The following is a 25,715-nucleotide window of genomic DNA, read 5'->3' as shown; positions in this document are numbered from 1 at the left end:
TGGAAGCTCACAGCACAATATCGCCGCCGAGAAGCAAGCGATATCCCAGGATGTTGTGAGTATGTGGATGCGATGTGATGTGTGTGTGAGAGTGAGTGTGATCTGATGTGTGTGTGTGTGTGCTGTTATGTGTGTGCGTGTGTGTATTTTCCGCCGCTGCAGGACCTTGATGCGCTGGTAACTATGCTACCATGGTTACCAGCGTATCTCATCCCCCGCTCGCACGGGAGCCCACACCAGCATACGCCGGCCAGCCCCAGCAATGTGAGGGTATGTGTCGGCTGGTTTGGCGGCGTACGCTGATGTGGGCTCCCAGGGGTACAGTACTCACCTGGTAGTCGTGGCTCCGTGACCGTGTCGGTTCGGGGAATGCGGGGGGGGGGCAGGGCCAGAGCTAGCGTGCATTGCGTGAGGGGGGCGGGGCATGGCCGAGTTGCCAATGCCTGCAGGGTGCCGGGGCGAGAGGCCAATCTGTGGGTGGGCGGAGCCTGGGCGAGCGGCCGGCCAATCCGTGTGGGGCGCAGCCTGGGCGAGCGGCCAATCCGTGCGGGGGGGCAGGGCCATGGCGAGCCCAGCGGCCAATCAGCTTTGTGTCACCGTAAGGACACAATTTTGGAGCAAGACAGACAGACAGACAGATAGACAGACAGACAGACAGAATAAGGCAATTATATATATAGATTATTATGTCCTCTACATATTAGAGATGGGAATACCTCTTCTTTAAGATTATGGGTGTAACGTGAAAAAACATGTTGAAAAGTTCACAGGGTATGAATACTTTTTCAAGGCACTGTATAGTAGTGAGTGGCTTCCTAGTGGATGCTGCCCAAAAAAATTAACTTGCTGCTATTTTTAAGCACTTCACAGTGTCCTAACCCTGAATCCATTAAAATACAAGACTCTGAACATATGCACAACATGTTGTTTTTTTTTTTTATTATTACAATGCACTGTTTATTTTTTGCAATGGGTTTGCGGTACTTTTTCAGGCAGAATCCACCTAAAAATGCGATGTGTGAACACATACCCATAGTGTGCGTCTTATCCAGTGTGTATAAGTGCTAATTACCTGTATTATTATGAGGCAAAGAGAACCGAAGAGCAGTTGGCATCATTTATATATCAGCGGTTGTATCTTTATCTGCATGTATCTACAAACCACAAAAGAAGCAAAGTATGGTGCTTGAACTGAAACCAAGAAATGTATTCACCTGCACTTAAGTTTCTAACCAAGATAAAGTAAAAGCAAGTCCCTGCAAGCCCTAGGATCCCACAGATTACTGCGAGGCGTTCTGTAAAGTATATAGACGCCAGCCATTTAACGACCAATGTGCCGTCAGAGTCACATTATTACTCTCCCATACTGAGACCACAATATTACTTGATAGCAGTGCACTTTTTTAGATTAAGGCATTCTCCTGGATTTAGATGACTTCTTTGGCTTTTTTAGATCCTTACATAGGACCTTTTGACTTTTCTGTTTCAATGGTTACTTGTATTCCATGTGAAATGATTCTAAAGAATATGATCTCTTTATTGTCAGTCTAAATAAGAGTAAGTATCTTAGTATCATAGTTTTTAAGGTGGCCGCACAACATTATCAACTTGAAAAATTTGGTCAAACGATTAATTAACTCACCCTTACTGTGGAGGCAGGAGCTGCTTCTGTTTGGTGTGACTGTGTGTTCGGTGATATTGATCATCTTGTTTCTCACAGCTGCTTTTCCAGGTTTGTCTCGGTCTGGAGATGCTGGGGGCATATAGATCACAGGAGGGGCTGGGGCATATACATCACAGGAGGGGCTGGGGTGCATAAATTACAGGAGACACTGGGAGTACACATCACAGGAGGGGCTGGGGCATATGCATCACAGGAGGGGGCTGGGGCATATACATCACAGGAGGGGGGCATGGATAGCCTTGGCTGTGGCACAGGCAGCACTAGGTGGCTGCACGGACTGCACTAGGTGGCTGCACGGACTACACTAGGTGGCAGCACGGACTGCACTAGGTGGCAGCACGGACTGCACTAGGTGGCAGCACGGACTGCACTAGGTGGCAGCACGGACTGCACTAGGTGGCAGCACGGACTGCACTTTGCACATTGGAGCTTATTTGACACATTGGGTTTTTTTTGCCTTCCTCTGGATCAACATGTTAGGCTACGGGTTGAACTAGATTCTAGTTCAACCCGTAGCCTAACATGTTGATCCAGAGGAAGGCAAAAAAAACCCAATGTGTCAAATAAGCTCCAATGGGAAAAAAAATTCCTTCCTGACTCCACATACGGCAATCAGACTAGTTCCCTGGATCAACACCCTGTCATAAAATCTAATATACATAACTGGTAATATTAAATTTTTCAAGAAAGGCATCCAGGCTCTGCTTAAATGTTAGTAGTGAATCACTCATTACAACATCATGCGGCAGAGAGTTCCATAGTTTCACTGCTCGTACAGTAAAGAATCCTCGTCTGTGATTATGATTAAACCTTCTTTCCTCAAGACGTAGCGGATGCCCCCGTGTTCCAGTACAGGCCTAGGTGTAAAAAGATCTTTGGAAAGGTCTCTGTACTGTCCCCTCATATATTTATACATTGTGATTAGATCCCCCTAAGCCTACGTTTTTCCAAACTAAATAACCCCAAGTTTAATAACCTGTCTTGGTATTGCAGCCCACCCATTCCTCTAATAATCTTGGTCGCTCTTCTCTGCACCCTCTCCAGTTCAGCTATGTCCTTCTTATATATCGGTGACCAGAGTTGTACACAGTATTCTAAGTGCGGTCGCACTAGTGACTTGTACAGAGGTAGAACTATATTTTTTTCATGAACACTTATACCTCTTTTAATACATCCCATTATTTTATTAGCCCTGGCAGCAGTTGCCTGACACTGTCCACTAAAGTGAAGTTTACCATCCACCCATACACCCAAGTCTTTTTCTGTGTCTGTTTTACCCAGTGTTCTACAATTAAGTACATAAACCTTACATTTATCTACATTAAACTTCAATTGCCACTTCTCAGCCCAATCCTCCAATTTACATAAATCTCCCTGTAATATAAAATTATCCTCCTCTGTATTGATTACCCTGCAGAGTTTAGTATCATCTGCAAATATTGAAATTCTACTCCACATGCCCCCAACAAGGTCATTTATAAATATGTTGAAAAGAAACGGGCCCAATACTGACCCCTGTGGTACCCCACTATGAACTGAGACCCAGTCCGAGTACGTACCATTAGTAACCACCCTTTGTTTCCTATCACTGAGCCAGTTTTTAACCCAGTTACACATATTTTCCCCTATCCCCATTATTCTCATTTTATGTACCAACCTTTTGTGTGGCACCGTATCAAAAGCTTTTGAAAAGTCCATATACACAACATCCACTGCATTTCCCTGGTCCAGGCTTGAACATACCTCTTCATAGAAGCTGATCAAATTAGTTTGACAGGATCGATCCCTCATAAACCCATGTTGATACTCTGTCATAAGGTTATTTTTCTTGAGATACTCCAGTATAGCATCTCTCAAGAAACTCTCAAGGATTTTACCAACCGTAGAGGTTAAACTTACCGGCCTATAATTTCCCGGCTCAGTTTTTGTCCCCTTTTTGAATATTGGCACCATATTTGCTATGCGCCAGTCCTGCGGTACCGACCCTGTTATTAAGGAATCTGAGAAGATTAAAAATAATGGTCTATCTATCACAGAACTCAATTCCTGTAGTACTCTGGGGTGTATGCCATCCGGGCCCGGAGATTTGTCAACCTTAGTGATTTCGAGGAGGCGGCGTACTTCCTGCTGGGTTAAGCAGGTAATATTCAAGGGTGAATTTATGGTATCACTGGTCATGTCATCTGCCATGGCATTTTCTTGTATAAAAACCGTAGAAAAAAAGTCATTCAGCAGGTTGGCTTTACCCTCATCCCCTTCCACCATTTCACCAAGACTATTTTTAAGGGGGCCAACACTATCGCTTTTCAGTTTTTTACTGTTTATGTAGTTAAAGAATATTTTAGGATTATTTTTACTTTCTCTCGCAATGAGTCTCTCTGTCTCAAACTTAGCTAACTTAATTTGCTTTTTACATATTTTATTTAATTTTCTATAATTATATAATGCCTCATCACTACCTACCCTCTTTAATTCTTTTAAGGCTTTCTGTTTTTCTTTTATTGCTTCCCTTACAGCTCTATTTAGCCATAGGGGTTTCCTCCTATTTCTAGCATGTTTGTTCCCATAGGGTATATTTTCTGCACAAGCCCTATTCAGGATGCTCATAAAAGTCTCCCATTTGCTTTGTGTACTTTTTTTACTTAGTACATCATCCCAGTTTATTGCACTAAGATCATCTCTCAACCGTTTAAAATTTGCTTTCCTGAAGTTTAGTGTCCTTGTAGCCCCTCTACTAGACATCTTACTAAAGAATACATGAAAACTTATTATTTTGTGATCACTATTCCCCAAGTAACCCCCAACTTGTATATTTGATATGCGGTCTGACCTATTGGTTAGTACAAGGTCTAGTAGTGCTCCCCCTCTTGTGGGGTCCTGTACCATTTGTGAAAGGTAATTATCTTTCATTGTTATGGTAATCCAGTGGTAATCCAGCCCCCGTAGTCCAGTCTTCAGTGAAAATTAAGACATTCTTTATTCACAAAACATGTTAAAAGCATACATGTTTAAATCAGAACTGCCTTACGCGTTTCAGTAAGGGTCTTTATGACCTGAAACGCGTAAGTCAGTTCTGATTTTAAACATGTATGCTTTTAACATGTTTTGTGAATAAAGAATGTCTTAATTTTCACTAAAGACTGAACTACTGGGGCTGGATTACCACTTACTCTTATTTAAACTGACTTCTGCAGGGGTGGACCGCCCCTTTTCTTCATCCGTGCACCCTAGGTGCTTTGGATCACATGGCTATGGTAGGCTGAAATGTACTCCTTTCACTTGAAATTTACTGATCTCACTATTGTGCTGTACCTGGTATTCTTCCTGGAAATGTAAGGAATAAATTGACAACTAGTTTGTCCACAGCACACAACATTATTCATTCAGTGTCAACAGTATAAGTATATTTTTTTCTGTTCAAAAAGTCTGCATCACCAAGAGGCACTAGAAATATACCATAATCCCTATGCCCGAGGACATCATGTCGCAATGATAGTTTGTGAGGAGAGGGAGCTCTGCATTATATTTTTTGATCAGTGTATGAATTAACTAGTATAGCTATTCATATAGTACCAATATTTTTTGCCATAGTATTATTGGCCTTGCAAGTCCTAACATTTGAAAAATTAGCCTACATTATTGCAGGGTTCAAACTCTATGGGATGTACGGATGCAATTTTAAAATGTTAGATAAGCTATGTAGGTAGTCGGCGAGATACAAATGAAATATCATTATCACTGTGGAGAATCATTTTTGCAGGATTTATATTACATTTCCTCCTGTAGAGAGAGAGACTCACACACATAACCCCTGAACGACCAGGCATTTTGGTTGTTAAGGCTTTAAGGGTACATGTTCACTTTTTTAATTTTATTCCCTATCCATTGAATAGGACATAGCTTCTCACTCACTCACTGGAGGCCCAATCACTAAGACCTCCACAAATCATGGAAAATGGGCCTGTGTGAATTGAGCGGAGGTGAATACCATTAAGAATGAATTTCAGAATATCCCTTTAAAGGGAATCTGTCAGCAGGTTTTTGCTACCTTATCTGAGAACAGCATGATGTAGGCAAAAAGATTCTGAATCCACCGATGTATCACTTAGATTACTGGGGGAATCCATTGTGGCACAATCAGAATTTTTAGTTTTAGCCATCTAATAGAGCTGAGAGAGCTTCCGCAGCCACACCAGGCTCTCTAAAGAGATTGTACATTGACAGTGGGGAGCCAATCAGAACAGGGGGTGTGCCGGACTGCCATGGTCATAACTTAGTAGTATGAGCAATGACAAGTCCTGCTGGTTACACAAACATAGCAAATAAACGTCAGATCAAACCTTGACAAGACAAGCATCCCTGAATTCTATGTTTTAGCGCTTGCAGCATGCAGTATTCAGCTTACGTAGCAAAAACATGCTGACAGATTCCCTTTTAAGAACACACTTTCTTCATCTTTTCCTTCTTCTTATCTATTTCTTACCATTACATTTCAAATGGCAGGATGAATTGCATTTATCAACGGCACTATTAGGGTATACATGTAACATTGATTTTATTCATTCTTTTTGGCGGCAGTGGGAGAAAATTGTTCTTTGGAATTTTGTTCCATTTATTATGCAGTATAAATACCATGCTACCTTTATTTTATTTTATTGGCTGGCAAGTTTTTTGTCTACACATTTTTTGTTGTCCTCTACTATCTTGCATTCCTTAAAGAAAATGTTCCGTATATATAAACATACAAATGTAAAATTCATATTTGACTCCTTATAATTTGAGCCATAACTTTTTTTATTCTTCTCATGTACATAGTTGTATGAAGGCTTATTTTTGGCACGATGAGATGTATTTTTGAGTGGCATCATTTGGGTGTACATATGACTTTTATTGATTTTATTAACTCTTGTTGACGGGAGTGGAAAAAAAAAAACAAGTTTGACCATTGGTTTCTGGAATTTTACATTTTGTACCATTCAATCTGCACCATAAATACTTTGTTACCTTTATTTTATTGGTTGCCATTTTTTTATTTGCAGGGGTTTTTTTTATCTGTTATTACTTTTAATAAAAAAGTATTAATACTTTTTAAAAAAAAGATGTAATTTGTGTCATCATAATCTGCGAGCCATAATATTTTTTCCTGTAGACCGTGCCGTGTGAGGGCTTGTTTTGCAGGATGACTTGACATATTTTTGTTCACGTCACCGGAACAAAAATTGCAGAAGTAATTAACATGTGACTTGATGAAAAAGATGGCTGATTTGCCTCACTGAGTGGAGCTACTGCTTGTGTGGATATGTGTCACATTGTGGATTCTGCTGAATGTCATTTTTCACGGCTAATGAGCTTAGAAAATGCTGCTAGATTTTGTAAAAATGAATCTTTACAATTTTTTAGAATGTTTCGCCTTCTCTGTTTCTATATAATAGAATCTACAATATACAAAATAAGTTTTGGGGTGCTCACTGTTCAGTTCATGGGTTTTGAGGCTGGTTACTTTTGTCATCTAGAATACCGGTATTAACATCAAGCAAACACAGGGGTAACAGATCCACTTTGCTTAGAAGCTGATCTGGCGCCAATGATAAAACTTGGGTGTCCCACCTCACAGACCCAGTGCCTACACCTAAAAGCCTGCCCCTCCCTCCATCAATGTTAATGGGAGATATTTATCGTGGGCTGATGAAAAGGTTTTCACAAAGCCTGACTAAGTGGCTATGAAATGTTAGGGATTTTGGATGAACTGTTCACTAATGCTGGGTATAGAAAGCCCCTTGACATTTACTAGTTTAACCCCTTCACTCTAAACACTCTGAAGGGGTCTCTGAGGCTAAACAAAAGAAGTCCTCCCATGTCGCATGTCATTGCCGTGGAGAAAAGGACCTTTACGAGAAGCTTTCATGTACACACACTTCTGTCTTATCTGATCCTCCCCTTGCTCTTAAAGCTTTATGACAGAGACTTTGAGTTTCTTCTGCCGCACTTTCCATTATATCACTTAACAGTGTTGTATTGGAACCTGATTTAAGATTCCAATATTTTCTATGCTGAAAAATGTATACTTTAATTTATAGAAGTGTGTGATCTTTGAAGCTGGTCAGCCGGAGGAGTTCATAAATCTTCCTTAGCCACATAAGTGACCAAAGACTAGAAGATATTCAGATCACTAAAGATTTCTTTCTACTTGGTCAAGTACAGTTTGGCCTTCAAACTGTTTAGGGGTTTAGCTCTCTTTAGTCAGAATTTGGTAGGCATCTTAGTAAAAAAAAAATATAAATAATTTGTTCCCTTTGGGTTAAATAAAAAGTCACGCAGGAGTCCAGAGATTACAGTGCCGTACAGTGAGTGCTGTAAATAGTACCCGATGGTCACACTTTCCATTTTGATTTAGTAATGGATCTGAATGAAATGAAAAAGGCATACACAAATGACCCCGTGTATTGCGTTATTAGTATACTACTTTCATATTTTCATTTCTTTTATATCAGTATTGTTATCAATTGAATCCTAAACTTTAAAAATAAATCTGACATTTTTGGCTTTTTCTTCTCATTACTTCACAATAATATAAAAAAAATAATTTAAAAAATTCCAAATAAGCAAAAAGAAGACACTTGTGGTACATTCTACACAATATTAATCAAACCTTATCTGTCTACATAATAAGCCCGTAAATAAAAAGAAATTGGGTCTTATTGTAATTGTTACAAATTAACAAGAAACTTTTTGCACAATTGTTGCAGTCCCATAATGCTCTATAACATACTTCATGCTGGTTCTTTCTGCAAACTTCTCAATTAGGCTATGTGCCCACGTAGCGTATTTTCATGCAGTTACGCTGCGATCTGCACCGCAGCGTAACTGCATGCGTCCTGCGTCCCCAGCACAATCTATGAAGATTGTGCCTAACCCATGCCCACGTGGCGTATTAGAACGCAGCGATTCGGCTGCTGCCAAATCGCTGCGTTCTAAGAAGTGACATGTCACTTCTTTCGTGCGCTTTGCATGCTGTCTATAGGGAGAGGCAGCATTCAGAACGCACGAATTCTGCAGGCACCAGGCGCTTCAGAACGGAGCTTTTCAGCTGCGCTCTGAAGCGGACCTTGTACGCTGCGGTGCAGAGCGCACACGTGGGCACATAGCCTCAAAGCGCTAAAATTGAGGTTCCTCTATTGGCGTAGGAATAAAAATATCGAGAGGTGATTTTGTTAGAATGATTCCACCCATGTCGCTTGACATTATCAAAAGCACAAACACCTTTGAGGATTTGACAACCTTCTGACTATTTGTGTGTAACAGAGGGTAATGTAATATGTCCATCAATATCTGGCACCGATACAAGACATGTCGATCATTGCAATGCCAGTTGTACAGTGATTGATCTGTCCGGACATAAATAGACATCAGATGATCTCAGTATATTATACACAGGTAATATCACCCTCATCTTTCTTCAAAGCCATATGTTATCGTCATGCGTGTACTGGCAGACTAGACTTTAATCTCCATATGTAATATTGACTCGATGAAGAAGCTATGATTATGGTTTTTATTGCACTGTTTTCCATGCTTTTTTTTTTTACTATTAATATATTTGTGGTTAACAGGATATCTTCGGATGTGTATGAGGCTTGTGAAGGTGAAGAGCACAGGAAGGGTAGTCTTATCAAGATCCCACAATCTATTGTATCTGTGATAGTTACACTTGTGCATCGCTCTCCTGGGTGCAATAGAAAACCCACAGCTAATGTTTTATAAATCTCATTGTACCCCGGCCTCATGGTCCATGTTGATGGTTCTTTTATGGAAATGTATTTCTATGTACCAGAGTAGAGTATGATCCTAAGATATAATCTTGTGCTCAATCATATCTTGAATATTTTGCATTTTGTTTAATGTCATGTACATATAGACATACAGAGAATCTTCATTAATGACAAACTGACCTCTGCTTCCTTTATAATCTGTATTTTTCGGTTCACGCTGTTGGATGAAGCAGGCTATGAAATGCGTTGTAAAGTAATCAGTAACATCTTTATTACTCATTACTATGGGAATGTGCCATCAGTAAGTCAAACTGTGTGTACAATATGTTAATAATTTGCTGATTACAAGAATGTCATTTTTTAGTGCCAGTCTTGATCCAGTCAGCTTGAATTCTGCCAAAAATGCAGCCAATGCATTCTTACTATATAGCTGATTGAATAAATGAGTTAAAACAAAACATAAAGAGGGAAATCAAGTGGAAGGAGTTTTCTTTACGGAGATCAGATACTGGATTTATGAAATGATGTTGTTTTTCCGAGATTTATTCCAGATGCTGGAAGGTTTTCAGCGTTGAGCTGACTGTGCATGTACTATAGATGCACTAATGACTTGTTTTACCATTCTCTGCAGGTCATTGTCCAGTCTGGCCGTCACCCTACTGTCCTTCAGAAACTTTGCCAGCTCCCCTTCCAGTATTTTAGTGACTCCCGGCTGGTCCGGCTCCTATTTCCCACACTGATCTCCGCCTGTTACAACAACCCACAGAACAAACTGATTCTGGAACAGGAGCTCAGCTGTCAGCTGCTTGCCACTTTTATTCAGGTACGGAGGTGGAAAAGTGCACAGGGACCTGGGTGGCTGTCAGAGGGCTCAAGAAGTACTGGTATGTCTATAAGGGGGGTCGTTCAAGGAAGGGACATTGTAAATTAAAGGATTTAAGACCTGACAAATAAACTAAAGCCAAAGAAGCACTCATGGCGGTGAGTATACTAGATAAATAATGTCATGCCGATCCTTCCTAACCCTATTACTACATACTGTAGATATAGACTGTAGTTTGTACCTACCTCACAGCTATCAATTGAATTATTACATTAAAATTATATGATTAATATTTATGATTTCATAAACTCCGTCAGTGTCAAGTAAAATCAGAAATTTATTTTCTTGTGTAATGAAATGATATGATGATGATGACAGCTTTATTAGGATCCATCATAAAATGACCTGTTCCTCAAATATTTTCCTACACATTTCGGGATAGGAATGAAGCTTCCCGCATTTGGTGTTTACATGGGAATGACAGAGTTATTAATAGGTGTTTGTTAATTAACAGATTTTATTGGTAATTTGATGTAAAAAATACACTTTTCTTCTTTCCATTTCTGCTTTCTTCTTTTTATCTATTTATATTGTAGATTCAGTTTCTGAATGTTTTCAGAAGCCGTCAGAAATGGATAAGCTTTAAAATAAGCATTTATTTAACTTTAGGTTACAATATGGTTGGCGAAAGTTCCATCTCAATACTCTGTAGATCGTGCAAATTGGCAAAATGATACAATAAAACATTTTTACAATGAGATTTACGGTGGATGACTTAAACCTTACTTTTTTTAATACAAAGTGTTTTTTACTTTTTAGTACAGTACATTGTATTCTGTATGATGTCAGCTTTTCAGTCTATTTAAATTAAATATAAATATATCGTAAATATCTATATATCAGGTCAAAAATGATTCATTTAAGGGATTTCTTTTTGCCATTGTGTAACACTTCTATTTCTTAAGGTGTCACCTTGGCAGAGATGCCATGAAGGGAATATCATTGTTATTGTCTCGCCAGTCTCACTTTTAGGAACAGTTATTTTATCATGACACGTTGTGTATCTTTGGAGGGTGTTTAGAACAGGACCATGTAGTATCTCATTCCTTTCCCTAGAAAATGAACTTGTCTGCTTGTATTTAACATATGATTAACTCTTTGATACATCATTAACCTGTTTTTTCTAATCTGCCTTCTGTGCTATATCTATCAGACCACAAAAGGTGACCAAAGGCCAAATATAATTAAATTTCAGACAGCGCATTAAGTCTGTTAAACATATGTGTTTTTTATCACTAGAAACACCCTGATATATGAGAAGAAAATGGCTGCGAGTTCTAGGAACTTAAATTTAGAGTCTGATATATCAGATGGCAGCTGCTTTAGATATGGGAGAATTAACTCTGCTTTTTTTTTTTTTGCTATGTAATTAGTAGTGAAGGCATTTAACTACTGAATGTCATCATTTTAGCATTTATTTCACAGAAAGTGACCAGGGATATTTTGTAATTGTCCATAAGCAGAATCAATTTTCCAAACTCATTTCTCGTCATGCCTGCTGGCTGTACATGACATATATGATCCGGTACATTTTTTCAAAACCTCTTGTCATGGTTTTAATCTTGTACATGACTTTGAGGACTAAAAAAAAATTACGGTAGATATCAGGGATAATCTATAAATTATGAAACTTGTTCTTCAGTAGTGTTGGATAGTTGGGATCTCTTGATTGATACATCATATTAAAATCCATATATGAAAGAATGAAGGACTGCGATCTAATGCTTCTGCAGGGATCGGTAATGTATGAGTTAAGTGCAGACGGGAGCTGTGAGCTGTGTAATTTTCTGCTCTGCTCAGTTACTTTCTGGCCTCTAATCTTCTAACCTATAAACACCGTGTCACATTTGCTTATTTTTCATTGTACGGAGGAAGCGGGAGCTTGGATGCTCGTTGCTCCACACGAGCTGCTGCTGGAAAGATGATGACTCCACGGCCCTCTCCATTCTGGCATCCTAATATAGCTACATTTTATTTTTTTATTTTTTAAACTCACTCAACCAAACTTTTTTTTAATACTTTTTGTAAGTAGTGAAAATAAAAGCTATTTCTTCTCCGAGAGGCACATATTCATTATTTGGTTGTTGTACTGTGGTTATGTAAACCTAAATTTTGGATATGGGTTAGGCTAAATGAAAAACGCCTATTAATTTAAGGAAGCTTAGTGTGCCATGTGGGCTGGCTGTTTGGTTAGGGGTTTTAGTCATTATTGATTATAGAGTATACACAAAAAGATTATGGGAAAGAAGGCTTTCAGCGCTTATGTCAACCAATGGTTCCCAGTTCACTGTAAATTGAGAATTGTACCAGCGTGTAAGGATTGTAGCTGTTTGCCGCTCTGCTAACCACTACATTGTCTTATTGTCTTAGGACTGTTTGCAGGGATCAAGTCATCCCGACAGCAAGACGTCTCTGCACAAAGGTAATGTAACCAAGGCTGGGTGATTGCAGCCATTCAGACATACAACTGTCTATCCTCCTGACCTTCAGACCAAGGAAATGGCTTGTTTTCAGAAGAAGTCTTTGACAGCCCAAGCAGCATAATGAGCATGGTGCTAATTCATTGTACATAATGACACTGAACAACTTCACAACAAAAGCCTATTGAGAGCAAGCTTGTCCTTTTATTAGCAACAAAAGCCAGTTTACTCAAAGGCTCTGCCCGCTGTTGGAAATGGTTACTTACTAAATAAACTAGCATTACTGGAGCAGGTTAAATTACCTCCACATTACACACTCCCTGCAGGACACTGTACTTCATAGAGGCTGCGAACCTGACTATTAAAAGTGCTTGTTACACCCTCTGCGGGTGGTCCCTCCACCGCACTGCCATTGCCCTTGTGAACTCTGGAGAAATGTGACAAATCTATAAAGTCACTTAAAAGAAGCCAAGGAAAAAAAATGAAAAGAGTGTACTAGTATGAGAAAGGACTTGGTGTTTCAGGCAAAATCTTGTCAAATGCAGATATTTTCACGAGCGAATTCCTCTTCCGAAAGAGCTCGGAGTCTTATTTTTATTTCATTTATTTCATATTGTAGAACTGAGGGCTTAATTTAGTTGTGTCTTCCCAAATAGATCCGTAAAAAAATTGGTAAAATAAAGTTGATGTAAAGCCATTAAATTGTAAAAATTGCCTTTTTATATAAATTTTATTGAAAAGAAATACTGTATGTACTATCAATATGATGGTTTTAGGGACTTTAGATCGTGAGCCCCAATGGGGACAGTGATGTCTGCAAAGCACTGTAGAATATATATATATATATAAGCAGAAATATATATAAGCAGCGCATAATTAAATAATAGAAATAACATTTTTTTTATTATTAAATGGTCTTAAATGTAACATTCTGTACATTTTAATTTGAGATATCCGTACAGAGGTGCTGAGTAGGGTCAGTGTAGGGTCTGTATGTAATGTGGCTCCATGCAGGCTGCAGCTTTGCAATTATCGACCTCAGAGCTCTGTGTGTAAACATTGTCATTTGTCTTTGAGATTCAGCTCATGAGACAAACTCTGCTTCATCTTATAATAGGGGCTGTCTAAGGAGTAAAACTTGTTTCGGGTTTTTTTTTGTTTTTTTTTTTGTTTTTTTATAGCAATGCTCCCTTCACTGATGCCCCAGACAAGAGTCCCTGATTCCAGCCATGTGTCACTTTGGGTAAGTTCACACAGTGCGTTTTTCGCGGCGCTTTTACGCGTTTTTCGGGTGCGTTTTTGCTTAGAAAACTGCATGACTTTGCTTCCTCAGCAAAGTCTATGAGTTTTCATTTTTGCTGTCTGCACACAGCGTTTTTTTTTAGCTGCGTTTTTGTGGTGCCCACAAAAACGCAGCATGTCAATTATTATTATTTTTGCATTTTCACTGCGTTTTCCACCCATTGAGTTCAATGAGATGTTCAAAAACGCAATGAAAACAGCAAATTGCAAATATAGCTGCGTTTTAGTGCGTTTCTATGACTAAAAACGCAGCAATAAACGCAACGGGTGGGCAGTAAAGTGACATGTACAGGAAGAGGATTCCTTCTGTCAGTAAATACAGAAGCGTGAATCCTCCCGGTGCCGTCACCGCTGCGTCCACCTCCAGTCCTGTGCATGTCAGCTCCCGTGCGGCGCCATGTCTGTGCGGGAGGTGGAGGCAGCTGCAAAAACAAAAGTGAACAGTAGAAAAAAAAATGTCATACTCACCTGTCTGCAGACTCCCGGTGGCATGTCCGCTCTCAGCTCCTCTCCCGGTACCGCCGCTCCGGCTGTGTGCAGACGGCCAGGACACCTCCGATAGCTGCAGGACCTGGCAATGGATCACCTGATGCAGTCACCTGACGCATCAGCTGATCGTAAGTCTCGCGGTGACGCCGGCACCCGGCCGGCTTAACCTGTCAGCGGATGCCGTCAGGAGACTTCATCCCTGATTACCGGCCGCTCCTGCAACGATCGGACGGGATCAAACTCCGCTCCAGGAGCTGCCAGTAATATGCACATAAGTGAGTATTCTTTTTTTTTTTTTTGCACTGATGTATCATCTGATTGTATAAACGGCATTTATACAATCAGCCGATGTGTGATGTGATTCACATCCTAGAACCTGACACATCATCTGATCAGTATGCCTTCCAGCAAACCGATCAGATGATATTGGATCCGGATTGGATGGCGCGGGACCCTTGACCCAGGATTACTGCGGAGGGGGGTTCTTTATTTCAATAAAGATGGAGTCACTAATTGTGTTGTGTTTTATTTCTAATAAAAATATTTTTCTGTGTGGTGTTTTTTTTTTATCTTTACTAGAAATTCATGGTGGCCATGTCTAATATTGGCATGACACCATGAATTTCGGGCTTAGGGCCAGCTGATAATGTACAGCTAGCCCTAACCCCATTATTACCCAGCGAGCCACCCGTCATCAGGGCAGCTGAAAGAGTTGGATACAGCGCCAGAAGATGGCGCTTCTATGAAAGTGCCATTTTCTGGGGTGGCTGCGGACTGCAATTCGCAGCGGGGGTGCCCAGAAAGCATGGGCACCCTGCACTGTGGATTCCAATCCCCAGCTGCCTAGTTGTTCCTGGCTGGACTCAAAAATTGAGCAAAGCCCATGTCATTTTTTTTTAATTATTTCATGAAATTCATGAAATAAGAAAAAAAAAAAGGCTTCCCTATATTTTTGGTTCCCAACCGGGTACAAATAGAAAGGTGGGGGTTGGGGGCAGCCCGTACCTGCCTGCTGTACCTGGCTAGCATCCAAAAATATGGCGAAGCCCACGTCATTTTTTTATTTGGGGGGGCAAAAAAATCCTGCATACAGTCCTGGAAGGAGGATGCTGAGCCTTGTAGTTCGACAGCTGCTGTCTGCTCTCCTGCATACACTATTGGATGGAGGATGCTGAGCCTTGTAGTTCTGCAGCTGCTGTCTGCTCTCCTGCATCCACTAGTGGATGGAGTATGCTGAGCCTTGTAGGTCTGCTCCCCCTGACTCTCCCTCCAGCATACAGTCCTGGATGGAGCATGCTGAGCCTTGTAGTTCTGCAGCTGTCTGCTCTCCTGCATACACTAGTGGAGAATGAAGAACATATGGAAGAAGGAAATGACATCAGACCTTTTTTTTTTTTTTTTCAACAATCTTTAATGGCAATGTTCACTGATAAACAAAAACGCAGTGAGCAAAAACGCAGCCCAAAACGCTGTAAAAACGCATGCGTTTTTTCATGCGTTTTTAAAGACGCTACGTTTCTGTGCGTTTTTAGCGCTAAAAACCGCACAAAAACGCAGCGTCAAAAAAACGCAGTGTGAGCACATAGCCTTACTGAGCTTTTTGCTGTCATTTTGATAAAATTAATGTTTTTTCTGCTGCAGATCTAGCAGTTATACAGAGCTCATGGATATGCTGGACTACCTGGCAGCACGCCAATTAGTCCTATAATGATAATCTACTGCTGATTAATCAGTGACTTTACCAAAACTACACTACGGAGCCCAGTAGGTAACACATCGCTGGAATCATAAGCTCTGACCCTCAGATTAGGTGGCAAAAACCTGGTGACAGATTCCCTTTAAGACTGCTGCAAACATCACATCATTACTATCACAAGAATATGTGACCTCTGCAGGCAATCACTGGCTGCAGCATTTCAGTAACTGATTGGCCAATATAACAGTAGACCCAGCAGTAACCAGTTCTCATATTATAATATGCACTATAAAGCAGATCCCAATATCAGATTTTATGAACTCTGGATAAAAGTAAGTTCACAATTGTGTTTGAGATTTTGTTGTAAGCTCCTTCATTTTTGCCTGAAGAAGTGGTGCAGCAGCTGCGCTTCTCTATGGTAAAATGATGGCCTCCTGAAGGGAAATCAAATGCACCACGTTACTCTCAAATGGTCCATCCGTCTCCTTTTGTATTCTTCATAAAATGGAGTTCCAGTTTTCTCTTCGTCTCATAAAATAAAAAAAAAATGCTGCACGCTAGTGTTGACCTGGTTTTACAGAGAGTTGTGCCTATTTTGGCTTGTTACATAGTAGAATATATTGCACTGGCTTCAATAAATTTATACCTACACTGCTAAGGCGAAGTTAAATCCGTAGAACTCTCCACAAAATGTCTCCAGATTTTGCTGGAGATGAACATTTATCATATTACTTGAAAATGGATCACTATTTTTGGACAGGTGCATTACAAGATCTATGATTGACTGTTAGGCGGGCTTTACACGTTGCGACATCGCTACCAATATATCGTCGGGGTCACGTCGTTAGTGACACACATCCGGCGCCGGTAGCGACATCGCAACGTGTAAATCCTAGGAGCGACGATGAACAAGCGCAAAAGCGTTAAAAATCTCTGATCTGTGTCACGTCGTTCATTTCCATAATGTCGTTACTGCTTCAGATACGATGTTGTTTGTCATTCCTGCAGCACCACACATCGCTGTGTGGGAAACCACAGGAACGACAAACATCTCCTTACCTGCGTCCATCAGCAATGCGGAAGGAAGAAGGTGGGCGGGATGTTATGTCCCGCTCATCTCCTCCCCTCTGCTTCTATTGGCCGGCCGCTTAGTGACGTCGCGGTGACGTCGCTGTAACGCCGAACGCACCTCCCCCTTGAAGGAGGGATTGTTCGGCAGTCACAGCGATGTTGCCGACCAGGTATGTGCATGTGAAGCTGCCATAGCGATTATGTTCGCTATAGCAGCAAGCACCACATATCGCATGTGCGATGGGGGCATATGCTATCGCTCTCGACATCGCTAGCAATTGCTAGCAATGTCGCAGCGTGTAAAGCCCGCCTTACATCCCTCTATGAGTAGTGTAGGGGGAGACAAGGTACTCACAATGTGACAATGTGTTGCTTCTTTTCTGTTATTCCTGACCCCATGCCCAAAATATTGTCCTGAACTCCTGGCACTGTCTTGGAAGCACACCATATCTGCAATTCTTTTTTCTCCAGTTCTACTCTGTATATAGATCTGCTGCTCAACTGGATAGAGAAATGGAGAGCAGTGCAGACAGTGGAGGATATACAGGTGTTGTATTATAGAGGTACTGTGGATGGCACATTGTGAAATATGCTGTTTTTGGTCAGTATTTGACTCTGCATACTTTTTCAGCTCCTTACAATTCCAGCAAAGTGGATGAGATCTATAGGAATCTCCTGCCCAAAGTTTTTCTTTTTTACTCAGCGTTAACTGAACCATGGTGTGTGTGTGTGTGTGTGTGTGTGTGTGTGTGTGTGTGTGTGTGTGTGTGTATGTGTATGTGTATGTGTGTGTGTTTCAAATCCCCAACATGCCACTTTCTCTTGCGGGTACACTGAGTTTTGTGTGCTGATTTTCCCCATAAACTTGCATTAGATGTGGAAAATCCGCAGGTAATAAACCATACAAAAGTATATCAATACATTTTTGTCAAAGCCAAATACCACAAAGTATACAATGCAGCTTTATTTAAAACATGACATTTCAATAAGAGACAAAAAAAAGCAATGAAAAACGCGAGTAACTTTATTTACATAATCTGCAACATCAAAAACTCATCGTGGGAACGTAGCCTTACATGCCCACTTAAAGAGAAAAAAAGAGAAAGAAGACCCTGGATAGATTGTAGCATTCTATGCAAAGGGCAATGACACTGACTGTGAACTAGAAGAGCCTGTCTTCAATCCTTTGTAAACTTTGAGTGACCCCAAACATGGCCTCTATATATCTCTGTGGTCCCCTGACTACAGCCCTTGAGTAGCTGGCATAAAAAAACAAATAAAGCCATAAATGACTACCAGTCTCCAGCAGAGTTTGTCTCCTGAGATGGATCCCTCACAGTCTCTAAGCAGGAGGTCGTGTAAACACTGATGAATAATTACAGCCTTACCAATATCCCAATCACACAATATCTGATAACGTCATCCATGTATTTATATAATTGCAATATATAAAATGATGCAATGTTTCTCTTTTCCAGATTACATGCAGCAATATCTGGAATTCTCCTGCCGATTTCCACGTCATTGCTGGGAGCCCTCACAAGAATTTTTCTTGAAGAAAGATTGTGTATAATTGCAATTTCTTTTAAGCATTTTAACATGTAAGAAGTGCGGATGGATCTTGACCTCTCATATTGTGCTACCAAGTCATTAGCGCTGCATGTAAAGATGCTCCCTACCTTCCATGTGCACTATTTATATGTCCACCGTGTAGATACTGTGTGCTGTGAGATTTCCTGGCATGCTCGGCTTGATTTGGCCAATTTTTATCCGTTGCTCACTGCCAAGGGATTCTCGTCTTGCAGTATTTAGCTGTTGGTTGTGGATCATTTGGCAGTGACCAATAACTGTATTAAAATTAATATGTATGTTATAAATATTTATATATATCTTGCAATAAAATAACTTATTTTCTTCACTTTGTGTCATTTCAGTTAATAAGCAAAATTATATATCATGTGTCAAAATGGGCATAGAAATCTAAAGCACGTTGATCATCGGGATTCACATGTTAGAATAAAAAATAAAATAATCATGATAATATTAAAAAAAATCAAACATGATGGTTGACAAGATCAGAGTAGATTACTTACTCATTGTTACAATCCAATAAACATACTGACAAAGTAAAAATTTATCCATAGTTCCAAATTATTATGATACTGAAAATGCGATCTGGGCGTTGTCTGAGTTTATGTTTAATGTCTCTGTAATATTAGACAGTTTTTTTTTCATGTTATTAAAGGGAACCTGTCACCAGATTTTTTAGTTCTACACCAAAACTAGCACCTTCAGCAGCGCCTGTGCTGCATTCCGTAAAGGTGCATGTTATCCCCTGATTCTCCCTGTACACCCCACAAATACCTTTATAAAAACTCCCGCCATGTATGTAAATCCCTGAGTCCGGTCCGATGGGCGTCCTAGATTGCAGCTTCTATCCCTCCTTTCAGCGCTGATCAACATCCTTCTTTGATGACCATCCACGTAGCTGTGCAAAATATTGCGCCTACGCGGAGAACTCACCAGTTCGTGAAGGGGCACCTATGTTTTTAGCTCTGCCCGCAATAGGGCAGAGTGTAGTGCACCTTCGCGAGCCGGCTATGTCTCTGGGCAGGCACCTAATCTTGCCTTGCTACGTGTATTGCGCTAGAGGCGTCATCCACGTCAATCATCAAAAGAGGTCGGCGATCAGTGCCCAAAGGAGGGACATTAACCACAACCTATGACGTCTATCGGACTGGACCCAAGGATACATGGTGCAAGTTCTTATAAAGATGTTTGTGGAGTCTACAGAAGGAGTCAGGATAACATGCACCTTTATAGAGTGCAGCACAGGCACTGTGTAAGGTGATAGTTTTGGTTTATAACTCAAAATCTGGTCCCAGGTTCCCTTTAAATTGTTTTAGTTAGCATGAAAATAATCAAGAGTGCCATTGACATTTTCTATCAGCTTTCATTCTCTTGCTTTTAGGGCTTTTATCTTACATACAGTGCCAGGAAAAGTGTTCATACTTTTCTACATTTTTCTTATGTTAGGCTATGTTCAAACATTGCATTTGAGCAGTGGTTTGGTTTTTTTTTTAATACAAACTAAAAGCTTCTTTATACAGTACTACCAAAAGCTATAAGATTTTACTGAGCTGGAGCTATTTTACAAGGAGGAATTAGCAAAATTTAAAGCCTCTAGATATGAAAACCTGGTAGAGACCTACAGCGGTAATTGGCAGTGAAATGTAGTCCTATTGACTCAAAAGGACTGAATACAAATGCATATAATAATTTTATTTATTAAATATTTAGAAAACCATGTATTATTTTTCTTTATACTGCACAAATACTTGCTACTTCATGTTGGAATATTTTTTAAAATCCAAGTAAAATATAGTTAAGTTTAAGGGTGTAACATGAAAAAGTACACAGGGTATGAATACTTTTTCAAGGCATTTCAGTGTACAGGTTGTTTACAAGGATCTTGGCCAACAAAACTTGTATGCATAATATTGATATTCCAGAAGAGGAGTTAATGTCACCCTAGGTACGGGAAAGTACCAAGCACTTGGCAGAAGGGAAGGGAAACCCTGTGTCTAGGGAGAAGGAAGATGGTGACCGGACCTACTCCTGGTCCCTGGTATTCATCACCAACCTAGATAGGTTCTGCACCTATGTGCAGAGCCAGATACTTGACCCTAGATATCCCTAGTGCCTCAAATAGGGAACGGATGGGATGAGGTCTTTGTCAACCCTACTAAACAACTATAGAAGACACAAAGGGGCACACAGGGAGAAAAGCATGAACCTTTATCATTAGATGACTGTGGTAAGAGTTCATCAAAGCTTTCAGCAATGATACCACAGAGAAGTACAAGCCACCTTGCTTGCAACCTCAACCTGAAGGAACTGAAAATATCACCAGCACAGTCCAAAGGAAGGCAGGGGTATTTAAACACCAAAGGAATTCTGGCAATCAACAGCTGGGTGGAAGTCAAGCTACCACTGGGTCCAAATGGAAGACAAATTAATCAAGCAGGAAAGCTTTCTATACCAATGAATACTGACAGCAGGGACAATGTATATTTAGGGAGCATTCTGCACAACCAGACACTGTGACCTTTGTGACCTTCAATGGCCAGAAACTACATGACTGTCACATGTGACACACTCGTGTCAGTTAACTCCTAAGATCCCATTCAGCTCTTTACAGCCCACTGATTTGTATACAGCACTTAGCTGCTCACCTCCTTCTCTCTCAGCTCCTGACAGGACTTTTATTACACAGCTTCCCACCTCACCCAATCCCACCCCAAAAACCTCAAAGAGTAAATTGCCTTTTACCGTATGGTGAACACGTAAAATTACATAAATAATAAATTAAAGACCAGTACTCTATTGCTGTTTGTTTATTCTTTTTGCAACAATAAAAGCTTCAAATCATCACACAAAAAACAGATTTGCACTTAATATTTAAATGATCTGTTATGATCTATTTGCTGGAAACCGATCTCCCTCAGAATTTGCTTCCAGAAGCTTGTTTTAAATGAAAGGGGGCTTTACCTGTGTGAGACAAGTAGATCAAGAGAGCAGACTGTCAGTCATTACATGTCTCACACTGGTAATGCTCCCTTTCATGTAAAATAAGCTTTGGAAGTAGGCTCTCTGGGAGATCTCTGTCTAACTCAAAGATCTTAAGAGCTCATTTGCATAATAGTAAAAGCGTGGATTTCTTAGGCGTGAGACATCAGATCACAAATATCAAGGTAACATTTTTGTTCAAATTTTTATGACCTACATGCCCATATAGGTAACTTAGGAGAATTCATCTTAGGCCTTGTGCGCACTAGGCGTTTTTGCCGCGTTTTTAGTGGCGTTTTTTACCGCGTTTTTGTGCTGAAAACGCAGTGACATTGCTTCCCCAGCAATGTCTATGGGTTTTCAGAAGTGCTGTCCGCACACAGCGTTTTTTTGTAGCTGCGTTTTTGTGGTGACCACAAAAATGCAGCATGTCAATTATTTCTGCGTTTTTCACCCATTGAGTTCAATGAATGTTCAACAACACAATGAAAAACGCATATAGCCGCGTTTCTATGACTAAAAACGCAGCTATAAACGCAAGGCGTGGGTACTACAGTGACGTGTACAGGAAGAGGATTCCTTCTGTTGGTAAACACAGAAGCATGAATCCATGTGCCATGTCAGCTCCGTGCGGCGCCATGTCTGGGCTGGAGGTGGAGGCAGCGGCGAAAACCAAAGTGAACAGTAGAAAAAAAAAATGTCATATATACTCACCTGTCTGCAGGGTCCCGGTGCCATGCCCGCTCCCAGCCCCTGTCTCGGTACCGCCGCTCTGGCTGTGTGCAGTCTCCCCGGGGCAGGACCTTGCTTGCAGGACCTGGCGGTGGATCACCTGATGCAGTCACCTGACGCATCAGCTGATCGTAGTCTCGCCGGCTTTTTCGCGCCCGGCCGGCTATCAGCTGATGCTGCTGTCAGGGGACTTCATCAGCTGATTACCGGCAGCTCCTGCAGTGATGGGCCAGGATCAGACTCCTGTCCAATCGATCGCTCCAGGAGCTGCCGGTAATCAGCACAGCACATAAGTGAGTATTATTTTTTTTTTTTCTACTGATGCATCAGCTGATTGTATAAACGGCTTTTATACAATCAGCTGATGTGTGATGTGATTCAGGCACTTGATCCTGACACATCATCTGATCGCTTTGCCTTCCAGCAAACCGATCAGATGATATTGGATCCGGATTGAACGGCGCGGGACCCTGACCCAGGATTACTGCGGAGGGGGGTTCTTTATTTCAATAAAGATGGAGTCACTAATTGTGTTGTCTTTTATTTCTAATAAAAATATTTTTCTGTGTGTTGTTTTTTTTTTTATCATTACTAGAAATTCATGGTGGCCATGTCTAATATTGGCGTGACACCATGAATTTCGGGCTTAGGGCCAGCTGATAATATACAGCTAGCCCTAACTCCATTATTACCTAGCTAGCCACCCGGCATCAGGGCAGCTGGAAGAGTTGGATACAGCGCCAGAATATGACGCTTCTATGAAAGCGCCATTTTCTGGGGTGGCTGCGGACTGCAATTCGCAGTGGGGGTGCCCAGAAATCTTGGGCACCCTGCACTGTGGATTCCAATCCCCAGCTGCCTAGTTGTACCCGGCTGGACTCAAAAATTAGGCGAAGCCCACATCATTTTTTTTTTTTAATTATTTCATGAAATTCATGAAATAATTAAAAAAAAAAGGGCTTCTCTATATTTTTGGTTCCCAGCCGGGTACAAATAGGCAGCTGGGGGTTGGGGGCAGCCCGTACCTGCCTGCTGTACCCGGCTAGCATACAAAAATATGGCGAAGCCCATGTCATTTTTTTTTCTTTTTGGGCAAAAAACTGCATACAGTCCTGGATGGAGGATGCTGAGCCTTGTACTTCTGCAGCTGCTGTCTGCCCTCCTGCATACACTAGTGAATGGAGGATGCTGAGCCTTGTAGTTCTGCAGCTGCTGTCTGCTCTCCTGCATACACTAGTTCTGCAGCTGTCTGCTCTCCTGCATACAATGAACATTTTGAAGAAGGAAATGACATCAGACCTTTTTTTTTTTTTTCATCAACAATCTTTAATGTCATTGTGCACTGATTAAAAACGCAGTGAGAAAAAATGCACCAAATCGCGGCAAAAACGCATGCGTTTTTGCCGCGTTTTTTTTAGCCGCGGGTGCGTTTTTTGAGACAAAAACGCACATAAAAATGCAGCGTGAAAAAAATGCCTAGTGCGCACATACCCTTACTGTCTGATGTCCTATACTGATGGGTGATCCATGTGACTCAGTGATTTTGGCTAGTGATGGGTGATCCCCCCCTATGGTCTGGATCGGGGAGATTCGCCCGATCATTTTGTAAAGATTGGGATTGAGATAACACGATCTTGTGTCCGATCACTGATCTTGGACTTTACAGTTATGGGATGGGGGGGGATGTAAAATAAAGAATACAGTTAACAATAAACATTGTCATTATACTTCCAGGTCCCACAGCGCGTCCTGCAGACTGTCTCCCGCCTCTTCTGCTTCCGAGTATGATCATCGCTGTGCCGTCCGGTAACCAAAGGACCTTCCGTGTTGTCATAACATGTGACCAGTCACGTGTGAATGTTGTATTATCTCATTGGCTACAGACTGGTCACATGACTATGACGTCATGCAAGGTCCTGTAGTGTCAGCATGCTCGCCAGTACTCGGTGCTCACCCAAGCATCTCAGTACTCTTGTATACTTGGCGAGATGCTTGTGCACATGCTAGGTTCTCCCTCCCTGCATGTTGACGCTCTTTACAGAGTCAGCCCACATGCAGGGATTGGCTGCCACACACTGTAATGCCACAGCCGGTGAATAACGGCGCTGGGAATCAGGTGATCGGAGATCACCATTACTATAGTAACCCGCTCGTTAGGTTACTATGGCAACGGTGGCAGTGGTAACGTCACCGCTTACCAACCCGCAGCATTTGCACACTCATTGAGTGATTAGACTGCACGGGGAGCAGAAGGGTTTTTCCTCCCCCCAGCATTCTGATATAGCAGAGCTGCATCGGTTGAAGAAGACAGAAGACACACACGCACACAATATATAGTTGTATAGAAATAAATAACTTAAAAAAATGACTAATTTCTCCGCTGTATTTTTGGTTCTCAGCGCAGATAAAGTAGATGGCTACGGGCTGTCACTCTCATCCCAATCTGCCTGGCTTTACCTTGGCTGGCAAACAAAATATAGGGAAGCTCATTAATTTTTTTTTGTTTAAAAACATAATAAAAAAAAATGTGTGAGCTACTGGCGTATTTTGATCGCCAGTCAGGTAAAACCAGGCAGCTGGGGGCTGGGATTCTCGGCAGCCCGCAGCCACCCCTGGAAATGGCGCATTGTTTCTTAGCGCCATTTCCAGGTACTTTACCCAGCTCGCCCTACGGCACTGGTGCCTGGTGGCTCGCTTTGTAATAAAGGGGTTAATACCAGCTTTGTATTCTCAGATGGAACTAAGCTCGAAATTCATGGAGTCACACCAAATTAGATATGGGCACGATTAATTTTTAGGAAACAGTAAAAGAAGAACACAACACAGAGAAAAATGTATTTATTAGAAATAAAACAAAAAAAAATTTAGAAACTCCATCTTTATTATAAAAAAATCCGTAGTCCACAGGTACAGCAATATCATATCTGCTTTATCACTCTGTACAGTCTATACAGTGTGAGAAGCAGAGCGAGCAATGAACTATGTCAACTCTGCTTCATCACTCTGTACAGACAGTCTATACAGTGTGAGAAGCAGAGAGAGCAATGAACAATGTCAACTCTGCTACATCACTCTGTACAGACAATCTATACAGTGTGAG

General features: G+C 41.1%; 1 protein-coding gene across 2 annotated transcripts in view; it reads left to right on the top strand.

Moving 5' to 3' along the window:
* SCAPER (S-phase cyclin A associated protein in the ER) overlaps positions 1 to 19,232 on the top strand; it is a 542,550-nt gene extending 523,318 nt beyond the window's left edge. For both annotated transcript variants that reach the window (XM_075345474.1, XM_075345473.1), the window contains exons 29-31: positions 10,085 to 10,276; positions 12,707 to 12,758; positions 18,793 to 19,232. In XM_075345474.1, coding sequence (XP_075201589.1) covers positions 10,085 to 10,276; positions 12,707 to 12,758; positions 18,793 to 18,887 — 339 coding nt within the window. In that variant the 3' untranslated portion in view covers positions 18,888 to 19,232. The remainder of the gene's footprint in view (positions 1 to 10,084; positions 10,277 to 12,706; positions 12,759 to 18,792) is intronic.
* The last annotated feature ends 6,483 nt before the right edge of the window (positions 19,233 to 25,715 follow it).

The sequence above is a fragment of the Anomaloglossus baeobatrachus genome, chromosome 4 (genome assembly GCF_048569485.1).
Source record: "Anomaloglossus baeobatrachus isolate aAnoBae1 chromosome 4, aAnoBae1.hap1, whole genome shotgun sequence".
NCBI lineage: Eukaryota > Metazoa > Chordata > Amphibia > Anura > Aromobatidae > Anomaloglossus > Anomaloglossus baeobatrachus.
Note: the sequence above shows the minus strand (reverse complement) of the source record. Positions and strands in the feature narration are given on the sequence as shown.